Here is a 22,777-nt window from a genome sequence, read left to right as displayed (position 1 = left end):
TCAGGTGAACAACCGAACCGAAAGTGTCTTTCCAATGGCGTCTCCAACATGGCAAGCCTTGCATTCGTTCATATTGATCGCCGTCTTAAGGAGGAACGAATCGAAGAAATAGCTATTCAACACAGGGAACGTTACTTTAAGACCAGAAACTTAACTTTAATTTCTAGGAAATCAAGTTATTTCGAAAGTAATCGTTTCCACGTCGTTGCGTCCGCTTCAACTTCTCGAATACCCGGAAACGAATCGAATATGTACCGACTTTTCTCAGAAAGCTTCGAGCTTTTAACTTGCAGATTACACGGCAACTTCGAAATTTTTAGCTTTGAAAACGATCGTTCCTGTTGGATATCGTAATTTCGATATCGATTACGCTGCCTTTGGAACGCTTATACCTTCCACGGTTCCGCTCTTTTGTTATCTTGTGTATTTATTTCTTTGATCTCCACGTAGTCAAATCTGTTTTTAGACGGAACTTTATTCCGCTGTATTGTATGTAAACGTTTGAAGAATAATTTCAGGAAAATTTAATATATAAATATGATATGTAGAATAGGATCAGAGATTCAAAATATACGGATTATATAAAATACGTATAAGATATCAGGATGTCGCGCTATTTAGAGGAGAAATGAGCAGCGAGGAGTCAAACCATTGTAACTAGAGCGAGGTGTGGAACCGTGGAAAAGAGGAACAGGTAGACGGAACAGGAAAGAATACGTTAAATCTGTGAAAGAAATATTAAGACGTTAGAACGTTTAGTAGAAGACTGCATAGAAGCAGAAGGAATAAACACAAGTCTGGAAAAGATTCCAAGGGATAAAAGATTAGAGCAGGTGGTGGAATGGTTAAGAAATGATAAAAAGAATAAGAGAGGAAAAAGATAAGGGACGAAATGGCGGAAGAAATACCAAAGATTAAAATGTGCAATAAGCAGACAGTTAGTACGACTGGCGAAAGTAATAGTTTCAGGATAGGAGGAACGTCCAGCGTAGACTCTTAGTATGTGGTATCTAGGTTAAGGATAGCATAAAAATAAAACATGGAAGGACGAGTGAGAAGATCGGATGAGAAAGTACGTGATTAGAAAAATTGCAACGAAGTCGAATTTCTTGGCCACGAAGGCAAAACGAAATAAACTATATTACTATTATTATTTTGTATGTATATAATTGTATTATGCGTTAATTGTATCGTAATTGTATTGTAATATTCGTAATATATATTTGCAATTTTGTAAGTACTCAATATACATTGTATATATGTATACAGCTTTTACAAACAATAAACGATATTTGGTATGTTATAATTATGGTACAATTAGAAGTTAGGCTCCATATGGATCGATTAAAGAGAAGTCTGCTACAGATTGTATTTTTTAATCTTCAAAGAATTTTAGAGAATTTTATACGATCATCATTTATAAGATTCGCCAAATTATTTTTACCTCAGTGTGAAATACTCTTAGAACTTCCCACAACTTATTCGCTGTCTACTTATTCATTGCTAAATTACGTCATGCGAATTTAGGAAACCGAAATGCAACAAACCCAACGCGATTGAAATCCTGCCACGAGCGCGCAGAACATCATCAATATTTCCTCGTTTCGTCGATCGAAAAATCGACAAGCGTAGCATCGATTTTTCAAGAGTCCTCGAGTTTAGTCCCGGCCGCAACCCGGCTCCCAGATAAAACAAAAAAAAAAAAGAAAAAGAAAAAAGAAGGGAAAAAAGACGGGAAAGAAAGCCCCTCTTTCATTCGTCTGAAATTTCCGATAGAGTCGACGAACGAGCGCGGCGGAAGATAATTTCGCAGACATCTCACCAGTTTCCGTTTCCTACCGTCGTCAGAATAGATAGAAAACGAGATAGAACGAGATTGAACGATCGGCAGAAAAGGATAGTAGCAAAGGAGTATTTTCGTCAAATATTTACACCGGCGATACTATCGACGCGTACACGCGAAAAGCCAAAAGATTGAACTGGCCGATATTTTCCGACCACGTAATATACAGACAGAGCCTCGCTATTCACGTCGATTTTATCGAAGATTTCTTGCGCTGCATACGCGATTCCGCAGTCGTATTCATCGTCGTTGACGTACTCGATCCATTGATCCGTTTGATTTATTGTCGTTGCAGAGGAGTGCACGGCGGACAGATGCAGCAAGGTGCCCTGTTCCCATGGCGGTAAGTGCCTGACTACTGGAGGCGACACAGCTGTATGTCTCTGCCCCCTCGGATACACCGGCGATCTTTGCGAGACCAGGGTGGATCTTCAGGTAAATTTCCTCGCAGTACATACTGTACGAGAACTATAGGAAAAGAACATGATATGTCATATTTCTTATTTTCTACAGGCAATCAATTTCAAAACTCGGTATGTTGTAAATCGATATCACGTTATCACAATTGTCTTTTTATTTGATTTTGAAATTACACATGTGTCTCTTTCATCCTATTCTAAGATATTAAAATATCGTTTGTCTTAGTAATTATAACTGTAACTTCTAGGAAACATAATTCATTTCTCAAGTATTTTTAAAAGCTTGGCATTTTTTTAATTTAACAGGTTGTTTCCATTATCAGTTATATTATATTAATATTCTTCTTTGTTCGTTTAATAGTAAAACGATATTGAAATCAGAAAACCGATAATAATACTTGTCACGTTTTTCAACTGCGGTCTTCGTATATGTATATTGATTTTCTGATTTTGAATTACATAGGTAAAAATGTATTCGATGGAAGAGTTCTCTAGCTATCTAAGTAAAAAATAATTAGAAGACGGCTACTATTATAAATCGCTCTGTTATACTAATCAAGCGAATTGGTATATATATATATATATATATATAGGAATGATCATTCGTAGAAATGTAAGTTATGAAAAAATGTCAAGTATTTGAAATATATCCATTGATTTTATGTTATATTAAGTATTGTTGAGATTGCTGCATAAAGATATGCGACTTTAGCAAACTTCATACAAAGTAATCAGTATTGAGATAAAACTCAAAATTGGTTTACAACAAATAAACACATTAAAATTCTACTTATAGAAAGGACTTAGATCAATAGTCACGTACAATGACACGAAAATTCTCAATCTAAAACGTTCGTACACATTCGATTATTGTGGACTATCATTTTTAATGTCAGAACGTCTCGGAAACCGATAACAAAACTCAAATTTGTCGAAAGTATATTCCTAGAAAAACGTTAAAGTGTATTCTTAGAGATACATCAGGACACAGAAAGATGATTAAATCCGACTTAACGTAACACGGATTTGAGGAAAAGAATGTTGTTATATAAGATTTTTACGTAGAATATAGGAAAGTTTATTTTGTACCTTATCCTACAGATTATTATTCAAAATGAATAGAATCATTTTCATTGCTCGCTTCAAGTACATATCTGTGCATGTACATATACAGGGTGGTTGGTAACTGGTGGTATAAGCGGAAAGAGGGTGATTCTACGCGAAAAAAGAAGTCGAAAATATAGAATAAAAATTTTTCGTTTGAGACTTTGTTTTCGAGAAAATCGACTTTGAATTTTCGCTCGGTACGCGTGCGGTACGTTATAACGGATCTCACTGTAGATAATTGTCTCGATGAAAAAATTAAAAACAAAAAATTAAAAAAAAATTTTTATTCTATATTTTCGACTTCTTTTTTCGCGTAGAATCACCCCCTTTCCGCTTGTACCACCAGTTACCAATCACCCTGTGTATATATATATATATATATATATATATATATATATATATATATATATATCGTAAACTGTCTATTCTTCACGTTTCATATTTTTGTTATATTTTTTTAATAAAATATTTATGGTCTTTTTGTTACATGATACCTCAGTGTTATTTTTAGCTATTATTTTAGAGCATATCAGTAAATTTTAAGTGAAAATCCGCGGAAATATACAAGTGTATCATGACATAAATTTCGCTTCATAAATAAAGAGCTTAGTAAAAAAATAGCAAGTGAATTTTTCCTTGAAAAAAAATAATAAAAACAAGAAATAAAAACAAGAGAATAATAAAAACAATATATAAAATACTTACTGAAAAGGAAGATGATAATTCTCAAAGGTAATTTCCAAGACAGTTCTGAAGATAGTTTTCGAGGTTGAAATTTCAATTTCGGAGAATCTACAGGAAACGTTTCTACCAGAGTTTATCTTTATCCCCAATTCTCTCTCTGGTTCTAAAAATCTTACTTATTTTTATTTCACACAATTTTCTTCCGAGACCGTAATAATAAATTTAGCTTCGTTTAATTTCAAAATTTCCAAAATCAATGAATTCAGATCCAAAGCGGAATTCAGAAATTATTTGATCGTATTAACTTCCAATCTTCAAGAGCTTCTAATACGGTGTCGGGAGTTATCAAACGCGGAAGGTGTAATACCATTGGCTGAAATTACAATGTCGTAAATTTCAATGGAAACTTGTTTTCGCGAATCGATCTCGAATGTCGAAGCCACGAACGATTAACTATTATGACTGCCATGATTTGAAATACGCCCGAAACGCTCGAACGATTAATTAAATCTTGACCAAGCTCCCATTTCCCCGTAAACTTTACGTTTAATCCTTTATCGTAGTGCGAACCTGTGGTCGCAGATTGCGCGTGCTTTTGAAGTCGCCGCCGATAACATTTTCGCGAAAAAATTCTATTGAACCTGCGCGGAGTTAAAGAGGAAACGATCGAGAGGGTGAGTTTGAATTTCGAGTGTTTGCTGATTCTGATTCATCCTGGTTGTTTAGCAGGGAATCTGAATGGTATTGGTAGTTGTGGCGGTAAATTTATAGAGGGGAAATGAGATAAAATTGCGAGAGCAGAAATTATGTTCTTCTTTAGGTTTCGTATTAAAAATATTTATTAAAGAAACTCGTTCTCTGGCAGAAATACTCTGTATTTTTAATCATTCGGTTTGATAGTTTGTATTTGATATTAACACTTTGCTTTTCTCATGATATTTTTCATAAACGTGGGTGGACATTGTTTATTACCTTATTACTCTACTTGCACTGAAACAGCACTGAAACTGTATATTATACATGACTTATACTCGACAATCTAGCCTTTTACAAATTAGAATCGAAATTAAAGTTCAAAAATTGAATTTCTTCTTGTACAAATATAGACTGCCTCCGTTATAGTTTGCCTTAATGCCATCTTTTTAATCCGTATTCATAGAAATATAAATTTACATAAATGTCCATAATCCACGCATCACGCGCTTCGAAAACGCAATATCTCGAACAAAAAGCGAATTAATCACTCGATACTCACCTCCTCGTCTCAATTCATTACTCTCGCGAGATCATTCGGTAATTGGTGCAACGTTATTATATACAGATTGCATCAACCAGATCGCATACGAACAATAGAAAAGAAGATCAAAAAGAGAAGACAAAAAGATATTCAATAAAGCAGACGCGACAAAACATCGGAGAAGGAGGATCAATTTTCCCCGTGCATACCTAGTGTCAGTGAAACTGCTCGAGTACCTCGGAAGTAATATCGACTGACAAGCCGATAGTAATTTTATCAGATGCAGCTCCACGCGTTCACGAGGCTCGCTTTAATGCTTCCGCCACTGTTATAATCGATACATGGTGTGTATGTATATATAATAGGCTCGCGTATAATCCTTTGTATGTTTTGTGCGTACAGGCGAAGTGGCATCTGCGGACGAAAGAACAAATATATGTAATATCGTGATATAATGTGTTTACAAAGAGTGGACAATAGAGATATTAATCAGACAGAAAAAGACGATTGTTGTTCAACCTGAACTATTCACGCCAAACGCACAGAAAACAGCGCAATCCACACTCTCTCGGCAACGCCACTCGCAACCTCTGTCTCCGCTCGACTCGCACTCTGCTTTTCGACTCGCACTCTGCTTTTCGACTAACGCTCTGGCCGTTGCCGCATTCCGTTGTCTTTTTCCTAGGCCCACCGCACACGTGTTCTGCAAGCGCTCGTGGCCAGGGTCACGTAGGTCTTTTCCACGAAACTATGCACTTGAAAAGACCGATGACACATTGATGGGCCCGACGGCGCCTCGGCTCTCGCGACATTGTTCATAGTTCGCCCGATATTTCTTAGGCCTTTCGTCCACGATACTACATATATAATATAATACTTGGTGATGAGATCTGGAACTCTTCGAATCTGTGTATATGTATCTTTTTTTTTTTTTTTATTTATTTGTTGAAATTACAATCAATTCTCGCGTTGAGAATTTTCAGTAATTTTTCTGGCGTGGCGCAGTGACATGGCTGTTTATTTACAATAAGTTAATACTTATTATAGATAGGTATAATTTATAAGTATTATAAGTAAGTGCATACTTAATTTGGATAATTAAATGAATACGTTTAGGTCTAGGTAGTGCCTCTTCAGCCTGCGAGTCTGGTCCGTCGTATCGAGTAGTCCAGTGATTAGGGGGTTTCGGTGTTTGTTGATTCTTTTGCTGTATCTGTTGCTATATTTTGCTATTTCTATTTGACGGTGGGTATCTTGAGGTCGCGGTGTATTGTTTTATTGGTTACATACCAAGGTGCGTCAATTAGGGATCTTAGCGTTTTCGATTGAAAGCGTTGGAGTATTTCAATGTTGGAGTTACTTGCTGTTCCCCATAGTTGGATTCCGTAGCTTTTTCTATAGGGCTTCGCGCCCATCCACCTTGCGGACGGCGGATAGGTGGGATTATTTGTGGGGGGCGTGTGAGTTTCCTGGAGGCCTTCCATAGTGAGTAGTTGGCGTCGGCTGTGGGGGATAAGCTGGCGAGGTATTTATGGAAACAGTCGTTTTTATAGTTTCTTAGGGTTCTGGATAGCTTTCTAGTTGCGTTGTTAAGTTTGCGTTTGTCCTCCGGTGTTCTATGGGTCTGCCATACTCTTCTTAGTCTTCGTTTTTCTGCTATTTTTTTTAGTATGTAATGGGGATATTCTTGTTTGCTGTTAGATGGCTTTGTCGGTGTGGAGAGGCGGATTGCGTTTATTATGCTCGTGTTTAAGTATTCCGTGGCTGCTTCGATATCTTCCTTTGTTTTTAGTGGGGTGAAGGCTGAGGTTGAGTGTGTAAAGACTTCTCTGAAGAGCTGCCAGTTGATGTGTTGGTTGTGAATGGAGCCATTAGGTGTATTCTCGATGATTGTTGAACTGACTGTTGCTATCACGGGAGAATGATCAGAGGAGAGATCAGCCGAGGAGTTGATCTGGACGTGTCTTGATGGGATATTTTTAGTTATGAAGAAGTCGAGAAGGTCGGGTATTTTGTTGGTGTCAGTGGGCCAGTATGTGGGTTCGTATGTGGTGAGGTAGTTGAGGTTGTTGTTTGTTATGCTGTTTAAGAGGTTTTTGCCTCTTGCTGTAACCAGTCTGCTGCCCCATTGGATGTGCTTGGCGTTATAGTCTCCTCCAACTATGAATCTGTTGCCCAGGGTGTCCAGGAAGTTATCAAAGTCTTCTTTGGCGATGGAGTGTCTGGGAGGGCAGTATACTGCTGAGGTGGTGATTGAGCCATGACAGTCTTCTATTGCTACGTTTGTTGCTTGGAGGTAGTCTTTCTGGAATGATGGGAGTTCGTAGTGCTTAATACTTGCTTTGATTATTATTCCGGTGCCACCGTGGGCCTTTCCGCTGGGGTGTTGGGTATGGTAGAATTTGTAACCATTTATTTTCAGGTAGCTCTTGTCGGTGAAGTGGGTTTCCGACACGAGCATTACGTCGATTTGCTGGTGTTTTAAGAAGAGTTCTAGTTCAAGTTTGTGTTGCGCTAGACCGTTGGCGTTCCAGAGTGCTATGCGCCTTGGTTTTATTTTGAGTCGGGGCGTGCTAATTTTTCCACGATGAGTGTTAGTAGCGATAGCAAGTGATTTATTTGCTCCGATTGTTTCTCTATTAGCTTTTCAAGCCTTGAGGAGTTGTCTGTGTTTGGTGGGTTGGGGTCACTGTTTTGGGGAAGGTTCCTTTGGCTGTTCGGGTTATTTTGGATGCCTTGTACTGCTTGGGCATAGGAGGTTGAGGTGGAGATGAATTTGGTAGGACTGTGCGTTTGGTTGGTTGAGGGGGTTGGGGTAGTCGTGAATTTCGGCGGGCTGGGTGTTTGGTTGGATACCTCTTTTGCTCTGGGCTTAGGGTACCTGTTCGTGTATAGTGTTTTATATGCTGGGCAGCCTTTGTAGTTGGCAGGGTGGTCCCCTTGGCAGTGGATGCATTTCGCTGGGGTTTCCGGTGATTTGGCGCACTGGTCAGTGGAGTGAGAGCCTGCGCATTTAACGCAGCGGAAAGTATGGTTGCAGTATTTCTGCGTATGACCGTACCTTTGGCACCTTTTGCACTGCACTATTTCTTTTTTCACGAGCGGTGGTTCGATCTTTACTATCGCGTTCATTAGGCGACTGATGTTATATATTTCCTTATTGTTCGGTTTTTGTTTAATGTCTAGGAAGAATAAGGATAACGGGTCTTTCGAGACTCTATGCCTTATATTACTTACGTTGACGACTTCGTGGCCGAGTTTTGAGAGTTCGTATTTTAGTTCGTCTATGTCTGCTGAGTGGTGTATGTTTCGTAGGACCACCCGGAAAGGCCTTTCCTGTTTGAGTTGGTAGGTGTGGAAGTTGGCGTTCAGGGTCCTGAGTGTCTTGGTGAGTTTTCTGTAAGCTTCTGGGTTCGTCGGTAGTATTTTCACCTTGTTGTTGCTTATCTTAAGGTTATATTCCTCCTTGCTGGTATCTCTCTCTAGGGACTTGGTCATTGTCTGTATGTCAATGACGTCGTCCACAAAAATTGGTGGGGGGGGGGGATTCTCTGTGAGTGTTGGTTTGATGGCGGTTCTACGATTTCCATGGCGTCGTTTGAGGATTCCAATACGGCGAACCTGTTGTGTGTGTTTATTTGCGTTGCTGGTTCTATTTTCCTCTTCTTTGTAGTGTTAGCGTCGTTAGTGCGGAAAGTTCTGCTACACTTCTGCCACGGGGGGGGGGTAGCTCGGGATAGCTGCGAGTCTGCTCCGGAGAGCCTGGTCGCGGTTGCTGGGCCATCATCGAACTAGTTAATTCGGAATGAACAACTAGTCGTGAGGCTGTGAGGCTAGTATTCGTGTTGGGGTTAGGTGCGTGGGATTTTCTTCTCCCTAGGGGGTAAGGGGCACTTAGCTGTGTTCTCTTTCGACGGTTGGGCGACACGTGTTGTTTTCGAACTACGCTGGGCACTAGAGACACGTCTGCACGCTTCGGCACTCCACAGCGAACTCGTGTATATGTATCTGACAAAAAATTCGAATCGCTTTGAACGCATGATTTAAAAGTAAAAACTGTCAAATATCTATCAAGCCAGTTTTGAAAGTCTTGAGAATTTAGATAGGTTTTAAAAACTGGACGAGTAGACTGGGGATTTTTCTGTGTTTAAGGAAAATTTGAAGATGTGAAAATGCACAGAATGCACGTGATATACAATAATATATTAAAAATATCCAAAGAACGGTACTCTTTTTTAATATTCAATAGGGAAACATTATTTTTATTGAAATTCCTATTTCGTAATCTTATTCGTAGAAACATGAATTTGCGTAAATATCTAGCGTCTACGATGACGAGTATTCGATATTTTCCAAGCATTTTGATCTACTTTGTCCAAACGATACGATTGACATAAATTGATTGTGGGCTTTTATGCATTTTTATATTGTTATGAAATGGAATTTAAATAGAAATTTGTTTCATCTGCCAAATATTGTAATAAATACTCTGTTTTCGACATTTTTATACGTCAACTTTGTATCTTTCAATTTCGCAAAAACGCATAAAAATCCGTAGTCTGCGCATAAAATATTAAACAAAATATGGAAAGTTTGAATTATCATAAATACGAGACTCAAGGTTTTCCAAGACTTTCAAGAGTCTTAACTAATCGCCACGAATTTATCGCCACGTACCACGACACAAATTCGAAGAGGATTGAAATGTTTCAGGTCCCATCGCTAATTGTACTCGACGCTCGTTTCAACTTTACACCATCAAATCGATGACCGTGTAGAATAGGAAGAAAATGAAAAAGAGACAACAGGAAGGAGAAGAAAAATTTGCTATGGAAAATTTCGATCTCACGAAACACGAAAAAGGTCCTCAAAAAACACGTCACTGGTTAATTCGATACAAAATATCCCGAGTTCAGTCGCGTTTTAATCCGCTCGAAAAATGCTTCGATGCACAGCATTCCGCGCAGGATGTAATTAAGCGTGTTGCTTTGCACGCGATTTAACATCGTCGGCGATATCAACGCAATTTCCACGGTCTCTTTAAACATTCTTTCGTTTTACATAATCGTTCCTCGTATTTTACATGATTCCACTGGCTGGACGAGTTTCTCATTGCTTGTGCTGGAAAACGTATTCCATAGGGATTGAACGCTCTTCAATTATCTCGGAGAAATATTTTCAGCTGCTTGTTTTTTATTTTTCATGACGGCAGTTTATTTTTATGATTGTTCCAATGTATGTAAGATAGTATAAGTGCGTAGTGGGAAATATAGAATTTATCTTGTCTATCTCGATGTTTAAACAGAACTCGTTTAAACTTTTTTTTTTTTATTTATTTGTTGAAATTACAATCAATTCTCGCGTTGAGAATTTTCAGTAATTTTTCTGGCGTGGCGCAGTGACATGGCTATTTATTTACAATAAGTTAATACTATTATAGCTAGGTATAATTTATAAGTATTATAAGTAAGTGCATATGCTTAATTTGGATAATTAAGTGAATCTGACGTTTAGATCTAGCGGGTAGTGCCTCTTCAGCCTGCGAGTCTGGTCCGTCGTATGGAGTAGTCCAGTGATTAGGGGGTTTTGGTGTTTGTTGATTCTTTTGCTGTATCTGTTGCTATATTTTGCTATTTCCTCTTTGACGGTGGGTATCTTGAGGTCGCGGTGTATTGTTTCATTGGTTACATACCAAGGTGCGTCAATTAGGGATCTTAGCGTTTTCGATTGAAAGCGTTGGAGTATTTCTATGTTGGAGTTGCTTGCTGTTCCCCATAGTTGGATTCCGTAGGTCCAGACAGGTTTTATTACGGTCTTGTAGAGGGTAATTTTATTCTGTATATTTAGTTTGGAGCGTCGGCCCGTGAGCCAATAGAGTTTTTTTAGTTTGTCCTTTAGTTGCTTCCTTTTATCTGAGATGTGTGTCTTCCACGTTAGTCTCCTGTCCAGGGTCATGCCCAGGTATCGGACTGTGTCCCTGCTAGGAACTGTTGCATTGTTGATGGTGACCTGGGGGCAGGTTTGTTTTCGGAGCGTGAAGGTTACATGTGTGGATTTCTTTTCGTTGACTTTGAAGCCCCATTTGTGAAACCACTTTTCCATGGAGTCGAGACTTCGCTGGAGAGTGGATGAGGCTATTACCGGGTCAGCGTGGGAAGCTAATAGCGCTGTGTCGTCTGCAAATGTCGCTATTGTTATATCATTTGATATAGGTAGGTCGGCAGTGTAGATGGAGTACAGTAGGGGTCCGAGGACACTACCTTGGGGTATGCCGGCTTCTATTGGGAATGTTGCGGAAGTGGCGTCTAGGTATTTAACCATGAATTGCCTATTGGTTAGGTAAGATTTTAGGATGGAGTAGTAGGGGTGGGGTAGGATCTTTTTAAGTTTGTATAGTAGCCCTTCATGCCATACTTTATCGAATGCCTGTTGGATGTCTAGGAAGACCGCTGAGCAATATTTTTTCTTTTCGAGTGTTTGGCTGATCGTATGAGTTAGGCGGTGGATTTGCTCTACTGTAGAATGATGTTTTCGGAAGCCGAATTGGTGATCTGGGAGTGTTTTCAAGTTCTCCAGGATTGGTAGGAGTCGGTTCGTGAGCATCTTCTCGAATAGTTTGGACAGGGTAGGTAAAAGACTGACTGGGCGATAGGAGCAGGTTTCGTATATCGGTTTACCGGGTTTGGGGATGAGGGTAATCAATGAGATTTTCCAAGCCTTAGGATAGTGTTCCAGGCGAAGGATAGCATTAAAAATCGATGTGATGAGTGCTATCCCTTTTGTGGGAAGTTCCTTGATTGCTCTATTGCCTATTAGGTCGTGTCCTGCTGCTTTCTTGGGGTTTAGGCGACTGATTGTTTCTAGAGTCTCAGCAGAGGAGAAGGGTTCGATAGGAGGGGACATTTGGAAGGGGGTGTGCAGGTATTCAGTAACGTCCGCGGCGGTTTGGGGGAATGGGGTTTGAATACTTTTGACAAGTGATTTGCAAACAGGTCGGCTTTTTCTATGGGGCTTCGCGCCCATCCACCTTGCGGACGGCGGATAGGTGGGATTATTTGTGGGGGGCGTGTGAGTTTCCTGGAGGCCTTCCATAGTGAGTAGTTGGCGTCGGCTGTGGGGGACAAGCTGGCGAGGTATTTATGGAAACAGTCGTTTTTATAGTTTCTTAGGGTTCTGGATAGCTTTCTAGTTGCGTTGTTAAGTTTGCGTTTGTCCTCCGGTGTTCTATGGGTCTGCCATACTCTTCTTAGTCTTCGTTTTTCTGCTATTTTTTTTAGTATGTAATGGGGATATTCTTGTTTGCTGTTAGATGGCTTTGTCGGTGTGGAGAGGCGGATTGCGTTTATTATGCTCGTGTTTAAGTATTCCGTGGCTGCTTCGATATCTTCCTTTGTTTTTAGTGGGGTGAAGGCTGAGGTTGAGTGTGTAAAGACTTCTCTGAAGAGCTGCCAGTTGGTGTGTTGGTTGTGAATGGTGCCATTAGGTGTATTCTCGATGATTGTTGAACTGACTGTTGCTATCACGGGAGAATGATCAGAGGAGAGATCAGCCGAGGAGTTGATCTGGACGTGTCTTGATGGGATATTTTTAGTTATGAAGAAGTCGAGAAGGTCGGGTATTTTGTTGGTGTCAGTGGGCCAGTATGTGGGTTCGTATGTGGTGAGGTAGTTGAGGTTGTTGTTTGTTATGCTGTTTAAGAGGTTTTTGCCTCTTGCTGTAACCAGTCTGCTGCCCCATTGGATGTGCTTGGCGTTATAGTCTCCTCCAACTATGAATCTGTTGCCCAGGGTGTCCAGGAAGTTATCAAAGTCTTCTTTGGCGATGGAGTGTCTGGGAGGGCAGTATACTGCTGAGGTGGTGATTGAGCCATGACAGTCTTCTATTGCCACGTTTGTTGCTTGGAGGTAGTCTTTCTGGAATGATGGGAGTTCGTAGTGCTTAATACTTGCTTTGATTATTATTCCGGTGCCACCGTGGGCCTTTCCGCTGGGGTGTTGGGTATGGTAGAATTTGTAACCATTTATTTTCAGGTAGCTCTTGTCGGTGAAGTGGGTTTCCGACACGAGCATTACGTCGATTTGCTGGTGTTTTAAGAAGAGTTCTAGTTCAAGTTTGTGTTGCGCTAGACCGTTGGCGTTCCAGAGTGCTATGCGCCTTGATTTTATTTTGAGTCGGGGCGTGCTAATTTTTCCACGATGAGTGTTAGTAGCGATAGCAAGTGATTTATTTGCTCAGATTGTTTCTCTATTAGCTTTTCAAGCCTTGAGGAGTTGTCTGTGTTTGGTGGGTTGGGGTCACTGTTTTGGGGAAGGTTCCTTTGGCTGTTCGGGTTATTTTGGATGCCTTGTACTGCTTGGGCAAAGGAGGTTGAGGTGGAGATGAATTTGGTAGGACTGTGCGTTTGGTTGCTTGAGGGGGTTGGGGTAGTCGTGAATTTCGGCGGGCTGGGTGTTTGGTTGGATACCTCTTTTGCTCTGGGCTTAGGGTACCTGTTCGTGTATAGTGTTTTATATGCTGGGCAGCCTTTGTAGTTGGCAGGGTGGTCCCCTTGGCAGTGGATGCATTTCGCTGGGGTTTCCGGTGATTTGGCGCACTGGTCAGTGGAGTGAGAGCCTGCGCATTTAACGCAGCGGAAAGTATGGTTGCAGTATTTCTGCGTATGACCGTACCTTTGGCACCTTTTGCACTGCACTATTTCTTTTTTCACGAGCGGTGGTTCGATCTTTACTATCGCGTTCATTAGGCGACTGATGTTATATATTTCCTTATTGTTCGGTTTTTGTTTAATGTCTAGGAAGAATAAGGATAACGGGTCTTTCGAGACTCTATGCCTTATATTACTTACGTTGACGACTTCGTGGCCGAGTTTTGAGAGTTCGTATTTTAGTTCGTCTATATCTGCTGAGTGGTGTATGTTTCGTAGGACCACCCGGAAAGGCCTTTCCTGTTTAAGTTGGTAGGTGTGGAAGTTGGCGTTCAGGGTCCTGAGTGTCTTGGTGAGTTTTCTGTAAGCTTCTGGGTTCGTCGGTAGTATTTTCACCTTGTTGTTGCTTATCTTGAGGTTATATTCCTCCTTGCTGGTATCTCTCTCTAGGGACTTGGTCATTGTCTGTATGTCAATGACGTCGTCCACAAAAATTGGTGGGGGAGGGGGGATTCTCTGTGAGTGTTGGTTTGATGGCGGTTCTACGATTTCCATGGCGTCGTTTGAGGATTCCAATACGGCGAACCTGTTGTGTGTGTTTATTTGCGTTGCTGGTTCTATTTTCCTCTTCTTTGTAGTGTTAGCGTCGTTAGTGCGGAAAGTTCTGCTACACTTCTGCCACGGGGGGGGGTAGCTCGGGGTAGCTGCGAGTCTGCTCCGGAGAGCCTGGTCGCGGTTGCTGGGCCATCATCGAGCTAGTTAATTCGGAATGAACAACTAGTCGTGAGGCTGTGAGGCTAGTATTCGTGTTGGGGTTAGGTGCGTGGGATTTTCTTCTCCCTAGGGGGTAAGGGGCACTTAGCTGTGTGCTCTTTCGACGTTTGGGCGACACGTGTTGTTTTCGAACTACGCTGGGCACTAGAGACACGTCTGCACGCTTCGGCACTCCACAGCGAACTACTCGTTTAAACTGAACAAGAAATTTGCGATATTATTTAATTCAAGCGCTTGAATCAATTTAATCGATGATTAACTGCACGATTTATAATTTTTAGCCACGCTCACTGCACAAACATCCACAGTCTAGTGGTGCACGACTAATTTCACTTCAACTCTGGTTCATTCGAAATTCAAGATAGTTAAGTGGATAGCAAACGGTTAATTTATAATGGAAGCAAAAGTGATCTGTAATATTGAAAGTTGTAAAAGAAATGTGGAAACAGGAAGAAAAGCGATGGAAATGAACTGATTATGAGAGCAGACGCTTGGTTTATTTGACTCATTGGATTATACCATTTTTAAAAGATTAAGTTGGTGCTGAATGGATCTGTAAAATCGTTCGTTGTTTGTTTTTTCATCTCTTTTCTTCTTTGTTGTTCAATTCTAACTTTTCTCGAGAATATAAGAGAATACGCTTTTCATTCTGCTTCGCTTTATCTGGCATCTTATTTCGGAAATATTCTCTTAAAAGCCTCGATTTTTTATTCCGCTTATTTTATTCCGCAGTTTTCCACTGTTTCACTCGTAGTAACCATCATAAATCATAAAAATTCCGCTTACGCTTATCGTCACCTTTATGCTCATTTTTAACAAGCGTAGCTTCTTCAGTTAAGAAAGATAAGGAAGCTTCCGGCTCTGACAATGTTGTTACTTGGATCGTAGAAACGCAGAAAAGACCAGATGATGTAGATATGTCACTTTTCAAAGCAGTTAAAAATTTCGGCAGGAGAAAACCGGAAATAAAGAGTCATTCGAACTGTTCAGAAACCATATTGATCAACACCATAAGTTAAAAAGCCGGAAAAGGTAATGATGTTGCAAATATTATTTTTTAAATTTATCTTAGAATTCACTATTCTCTACAATATCTTCTTGCAACGAATAAACTTATGAAGGTTATTCATTTTCTCATTTTGTCATTCAATTTATTCATTTCTTGACAATTGAACAGTGTGATCGTATTACTTGCGTAATGAAATTAAGCTATTGACAAAAAGTAGATTTAATCAGCTTTCTGAGAAGCTCGTTTATTGATCAACAAAACAAGCAAAACTAAGCTCGAGAAAGAATTCATCATCTCGGTACCATTCTCGATGCCAATCATACAGTAGCTACAAAAAATACCTACTTGCACATTAATGTATTTATTATAGCTATATCATATATATAATTTATAGTTAATATGTAAATTACATACTAACTAGGTCCAAGTATATCGAATCTCGTATTATCTTCCATTTCGTAATAGTAGTGCTTTCATATCAAGCGAAACTGATGATACTAATGAAAATGAATTGTAAATGATAATGAAAAACTGTAAAATCCGATAAGACGCCTCATTGAAAAATAAGTGTATGAGCAAATTTTTTTCCAGCCACTTTATATACAGGGCGAATTTTTCTTTTCGCCAGCTCCTCCTTCCCCGAGGAACGTAAATTTCATGAAGCACGTTACATCGCCGCTCTCGTGTTCCCTGGTCTCGTTATAGCAGCGTTCACTGAGGCCACTGTACACTGTACATTTCTTCGAGCTCGTGTAACAAAACGCGAACAGCAGCGCCGATGGGATTTACGCGGAGATATAACGGGCGGGCAACTGCGTTTAATTTACTGGCTGTACACGGTCAGAGCATCTTCCTGTTCGGTAACTACGTCATTTCGAAAATTGACGCGGGTGAAGATAACGGGAGAAGTAACGGGGCCCGGACCGCCGGGAAATAACGTCGTTGTCAGAAGACTTCGAAACACAGTAGAAGACGTTAGAAAACCGGCGACCTAGCACCCTCGATTTTTCGCGTTCGCCGATGAAACATCGCCGCGATTTACACGTTGCTTTTCTCTTGCCTGTCGGTCCTGCGTGAGAAAGCGATAGCGCTTAATATCTCGCGTGGCTGAGCGATGTTCCTGAAAGTCACTTCAACACGGAAGTGACTTTTTCAGGAAGGTGTTTGATAGGTCTTTTGGGGCTTCTTGCGGAGATCGTAATGACTCGAGGAAGTTTAGAGAGTTCACGGAATATTTATCGCAAACATGTATTTAGTAAAAATTAATATATATGGCGTGAATAGCTATCACAAATATATAATAAGCGTCAAAAGATGGTTCCACCGAATATCGAGACTTATTAAATGTAACAGACAATCGACTAAGCCTTTAAATACTTTGATGATCTCTGAAATATATACATATTTGTATCAAATATATTGCAACTTCTATATACATTTTCACACTTGTCTCAAACATTATCGACATAATTATAATAACTTCTGATTGCGGTTATAATAAAATTTTGAAATATTTCATATAACACACATAATATATCCGTAAAAGGTTTCTACAACTGCTCAAATATTTTCACGAACCGCTACATCTGCCATGTTTCTTATCTCGCCTGTTTTCTCAACATTCTCGCTATCCATTATCTTCATGCCTACATCGCACATTAACAAATTAGAACACTGAAACGCGGTTTAAATCTAATAAACGTGGAACGAAAGCGTCACGAGGTCATGTTCCTGACCATTCACCCCCCTTTCTCGTTCATTTACCACAAGATCAACGATTCTGTCTGTTACAAGAAAGGATCAGATTCCTGGGGAAGGATGTCCGAGTAAAAAGAGGGCCGGGAGTCCGTGGAATAACCGTTTCGAATGAATTGTCTGGGCGCAGGTACCGTCATTCAACGGCTCCTCTTATCTGCGTTACCCGGGATTGGCCGACACGTCTCTATCCTGGCTGGAATTGGCTGTCACGTTGAAACCGACTGCCGCAGACGGAGTTATACTTTACAATGGCCACCACAGCGACGCCACTGGCGACTTCATCGCGCTGTACTTGTCGTCGGGGCATGTTCAGTTTACCTTTGACCTGGGAACAGGACCAGCCAGTTTGAGGTGAGTCGATTCTTCCATTCACGAACGACGAAATCGTCATCCGACACAAGTGTACGTTATAATGGAACTTCGTTTACGTGGAGTTCCTTTAATCGAATGGCATTTTAGATGCAGCAGTATAAGATGGAAATGTACGAAAATTTAGTCAGTATGAAATTTTAGTAAATTAATTGAACTCCTGTGTCGATTAAATCTATTTACGTGAACGCGAACTCCTATTATTCGATACGGTCCTCGTAGGTTTTTACCAAAATTTCTTGTTCGTGCTGATTTAGGATTTCATAATCCTAATACACTGTCTGATTTGTGATTCTATTATTTGGACCAACTTGCATAATAATTTACTAACTAACAATATTAGTTTAACTAATTAACAAATTTACATTAGTCAATAATAATGTTAGTTATTATAATTGACAATATTATTGACAATATATTATTAATCGATAATATTATTGAATTGACAAATTTATTATTGAATTGTTATCATCAAATTGACATTACCCACCGATGATATTAATAAATTGTCAAGGTACGGATTATAGATAACAAACTATGATTTTACAATTTTACGATTTTACAATTACGAAAAAGAACTAATAGTAAAGACAAATCGGATTTATTTGGGTCGATTTATTTGTAACAAAAATGAAACTAGATGTAAAAACAAAACAGAATCTCCAGGTAAGGAAATCGTTATTTAAACGGATTAATGGATTAACAGATTATTGCCAAGCTTGTTGTTACTACGAGAAAATCTATTAGCAAGGACTTGCGCACGTGGACGAGCATAAATGTACGCGCGTAAAACTACCTCGAACCATCCTGTTCCTTTCAATTTCCTCCGTAACTCCTTTCAATTCGAACCATGTCTAATTGAGTCGTTTGCATGCTGACTCCCCATCGAACGAACGATCAACGGATGAACGGATATTGTAATTTTATCGGGAACTAGCGTACGGGGTGAAAAAAAGGGAAGTGGGTCGGCCAGTTATGGATGCCTCGTTCCTGCTTGATTGGATGGGGAAACGTGTTTTAATTTGTTGAAGGCAGTGACTTGATTTGTGGTTGACGTAGTGGCAGCTTGATAGGCTTTCGAGCTGGTGAATTCAGGCCTTTGTCTTATTTTCTTTTTTCCTGCCATTTACATATGTTCGATATTTTTCTTTTCCTGCAAATGTTAAAATTAGTTGAAAGATATCGAGAAGATTAATTAATTTAAGAAAATTTAACGAGGTACACGTAGCATTATTTAAGAAGAATATATGTACTTTTCTATGAAAGACACTCAGGTTTTTGTAGGCACGATCTACCTTTTCAATTGATAACGTACGTTCGATAATATTTTTCTTTATTTGCAGAAATAAAAGTTTCTTAGTAGATATCAAATAAAATGATTAAAGAAATCGAACAAAATATTGCGATATTGTTTAATAAAAATATATGTTTACATATTCGAATTCTTATGTTATCTTCGTTTCTATTGTTAACATACATTCAATGGCACTTCTCTTCTTTCGTTGTGATTTAAAGGTATAGTTAACGAGTATCGAGAAATTGATTAATTACAGAAATCGAACAAAGATACTGTAATATTATTCAAGAGAAATATGTATTCCTACGAAAAAGACAGTTCCATTATTTAAAAAAGCAGATATTACGCTATTCGACGTTCCTTTCTCTATTTATCCTATCTCCAGTAACATAAAATACAGATAAATTCTCTTGAAACCATTTTTCACAGATCTCATTATCGTTCTCACTATTTCTTACTGAAACAGATCTTCTATCTAGTTCTCCAAGCATTTCAATCCAAATACCGTAACGCAATTAAAATCTCCGACGTTCGATTTCCAGGTTCCGCTTATCCTTCTTCAAATCTTCCGTGAGATCAACTAATCAAAGTGGATCGAAGAGTCACTATTAACCCTGGCACGATCCTCGAATTTTTATATATTTCCATCTTGCTTTCATCTTAGAGCATAAAAAGGATTCGTAATGTCCTCAGAAAATATTTTACATACAGTTAAAAAGAAAACTCATGCGTAACAATGAGACCTTTTTCATATTTTGTTCGAACTAATATGCGAAGATATTTTCCAACGTTGAACAGTTATAATTTGGTCGAGAATCGTTGAAAGAATATAGCGGGGTTAAAAGCAAAAGAACAATTTTATCTGCAAAGCGTAAAAGAGAATAGGAATCTCGCGTCTTTTTCGCGATAGTTTTCTCCATATTCGCGCATTGTTTCGAATAGAAACGAGACGCTTCGATTACGTCGCTTGTAACGCTGTATAACGAGTTTATGCGCCATGCGATCGATTAACCAAGCTCGACGTCAGTGTCGAAAGAACCGAACCGATCGTTTAATCCGTCCTATCGCCGGCTAACAATGTATCGATGTCGATCGGCCTCATCACGAATTAAACCTCTGAATATTCATGATGGAAAATCAGTGCGCGCGAGCGCATCCTCTCGCGGATCAGATATTCTAATCAGGTCCGAGTTAGCTTACCATTTTTGCTGCTTTCGTTACGAGGATTAATCCTTACCTCATGGAAAATCCCCGTGCGAGATCAGGGGATTGAATGGGAAATTGTTTAGAATATTCCACTCTCTGATTCGACTTGCTGTTGTTTCTTCGTCGCGTCAATAGATAATGTACATATACGTATGAAGCGTCTTTGAGCGTACGGAATTTGTTCGATAACAAATGGTAAGAAATTTAAGGGAATTCGAAATCTGCAATCCATACGAGACGATGATACGAATTTCTATGGGTAGGTAGATGTAATTTTTAATCCAACCTGGGTAACCATTTTTATATTCCTTTTCATTTTTCAACAATTTCTTCGATACAGAAACGGCTTAGAAATTCTTTCATTTTTTCAAAAGATATATGTATATTTTTTTAAACATATCGAAACGGGTTCTAGAGAATTTAAATGTAGAAAAACTTTGTATTTTTATGATACTATCTTTTTTCATGATATACGCGTTGTCATAGCTTGCAGTTGTTTTTCTAAAATATTTTCCTAAGATTTCTACACGTGTATCAAGTAAATTTCCTTAAATTACAGTTGATATAAATGACCCCATACTTCATACGAAAAGAAACTCCGATATTGGTGATTATTGAACTGACACAATAAATGAAAGAAATAAAAATTTTAATTTTCGTATACAATAAACGACGAACGGGGGAAAGCTAAAAATTACTCCTCAGCAACAGAATTACCCTAATAAAAATCACTTCCCGCATAATAGCCAATCGAACGAGCACTCAAATCGATAATATAATACGTTAACAAACACGGTAGACCGTATTGGCACAAACATTTCGACAATTAAGTTACAATTTATAACGACAGGACATTGATTAAGTTCCTTGTCGCAATGGCGGTGGCAAATCTACGGGAAACACGATTCTGCACGACGCAAAAATATTTCCCGTTAATTAATCCCGATCCATTTAAACTCGTCATGGCTCGAGCGTATTTTTACATTGATTTCGCGAAAATCAAACATGGCTCTATTTTACATACGGAGGCAAACGAAACCGTATTTGCCCGCTTTATGAAACTCTTCGATAAATAGCCTTTTTATTTCGTGTCGATCTTCTGGTGGCAGTTCGTCTGGACGAAATAATATCCGTAGGTAAACTTCATTCGTATTCGTCGTGTTAGATAGTCAACCAACCACCGAGCCGCCATTATTTCCACCCTTGCGTGTGCTGTAATCGAAATCCATCCACGCTCTCGATATTAACCGATATGACGGTAACCCGCATATGACGACGAAAGATCTCGTAATAGCGTAAGAGTTGAGGAAAAATTCCCATAGACGCGTGAATTTCTCCTTCGTGGATGTACAGTGATTGACAAAAGTCAAGAAAAATAAAAGGAAGAAAAGAAAGTAAAAAATTATTTAGTATATCGCGTTTTATAATTAGTATACTTATAGTATTTCTAATATCGATTGTATTAATAAACGTTAATATTTCCGATGGGACCATTACATTATTATATGCTTAATGTAATGAGTAATGGATTATATGCTGAATACAATGTATTGGACTATTAAGAAACTTTTGTGATCTCTGAGGGATAGATCTCACGCTAAATATCTTACAGCCTCCATATACGTTTTCAGATGTTTCCACTTTATCAATATAATCGTAACCGTCAGGTCTCGTTATAGCTAATGAAATTCCAAAATATTACATGACACACGTGATATATTCATAGGCTGTTGTATAAAGATATACTCAAAGGCTGTTGTATAAAGTAGTTCAGACATATCGTTTATTAATATTTATACGAGATGCAGGCGATCGACGATGTTCATGAATATATCGCGAAATTTTTCTCTTTTAATGATATACACAAACTTGTTTATGTAGATCGAATTAATTAGCAAGCGTAAATATTCGATAGCAAATATAAATATTATTAAATGCATCGTATAAAGCGGCAGTAATGCAATAATATGCAAAGCATTGTAATATTATTCTCGAAATTAGCTTGATCCAAGAACTTTGTACATTATTGTAGACCTTCGCTTTATTCGTCGGCCACGCCTGAATTGATTTAACAAGTTAATTCATAGAAGCCAGTACAATCAGAATATCGTGTAATATGCACCAGTGAAACGCAGTGATAATGGAGATCATTGTAATATTATTGTCAAACTCGGATCTATCCGAAATCACGTCTAATGAATGTCTTTTCGTATTATTCGTCGGTTATGCCCGAACTAATTAACGAATACATATATTTAATAAGAATATCACGAATTAAAAGAATCATTCGAAATGCCAATAATACAATAATAAACCATATCGTTGTAGCACCATTCTCAAGTTTACCTTTATTGGAAATTTGTACATAATGACGAGCTTTTCGCATTATTAGCCGGCTATGTCTGAATTAATTAACAAATACGAATATTC

General features: G+C 38.9%; 1 protein-coding gene across 3 annotated transcripts in view; it reads left to right on the top strand.

The window, feature by feature from the left end:
- The window catches only part of LOC117236620 (pikachurin-like), a 278,236-nt gene that overhangs the window by 245,345 nt on the left and 10,114 nt on the right, over window positions 1-22,777 (top strand). For all 3 annotated transcript variants that reach the window (XM_033499739.1, XM_033499741.1, XM_033499740.1), the window contains exons 9-10: window positions 2,139-2,278; window positions 17,603-17,826. In XM_033499739.1, the coding sequence (XP_033355630.1) occupies window positions 2,139-2,278; window positions 17,603-17,826 (364 nt within the window). The remainder of the gene's footprint in view (window positions 1-2,138; window positions 2,279-17,602; window positions 17,827-22,777) is intronic.

This window comes from Bombus vosnesenskii, unplaced genomic scaffold (genome assembly GCF_011952255.1).
Source record: "Bombus vosnesenskii isolate JDL3184/JDL3185 unplaced genomic scaffold, Bvos_JDL3184-5_v1.1 scf7180000013351, whole genome shotgun sequence".
NCBI classification, from domain to species: domain Eukaryota; kingdom Metazoa; phylum Arthropoda; class Insecta; order Hymenoptera; family Apidae; genus Bombus; species Bombus vosnesenskii.
This window is presented reverse-complemented; position numbering and strand designations above follow the sequence as displayed.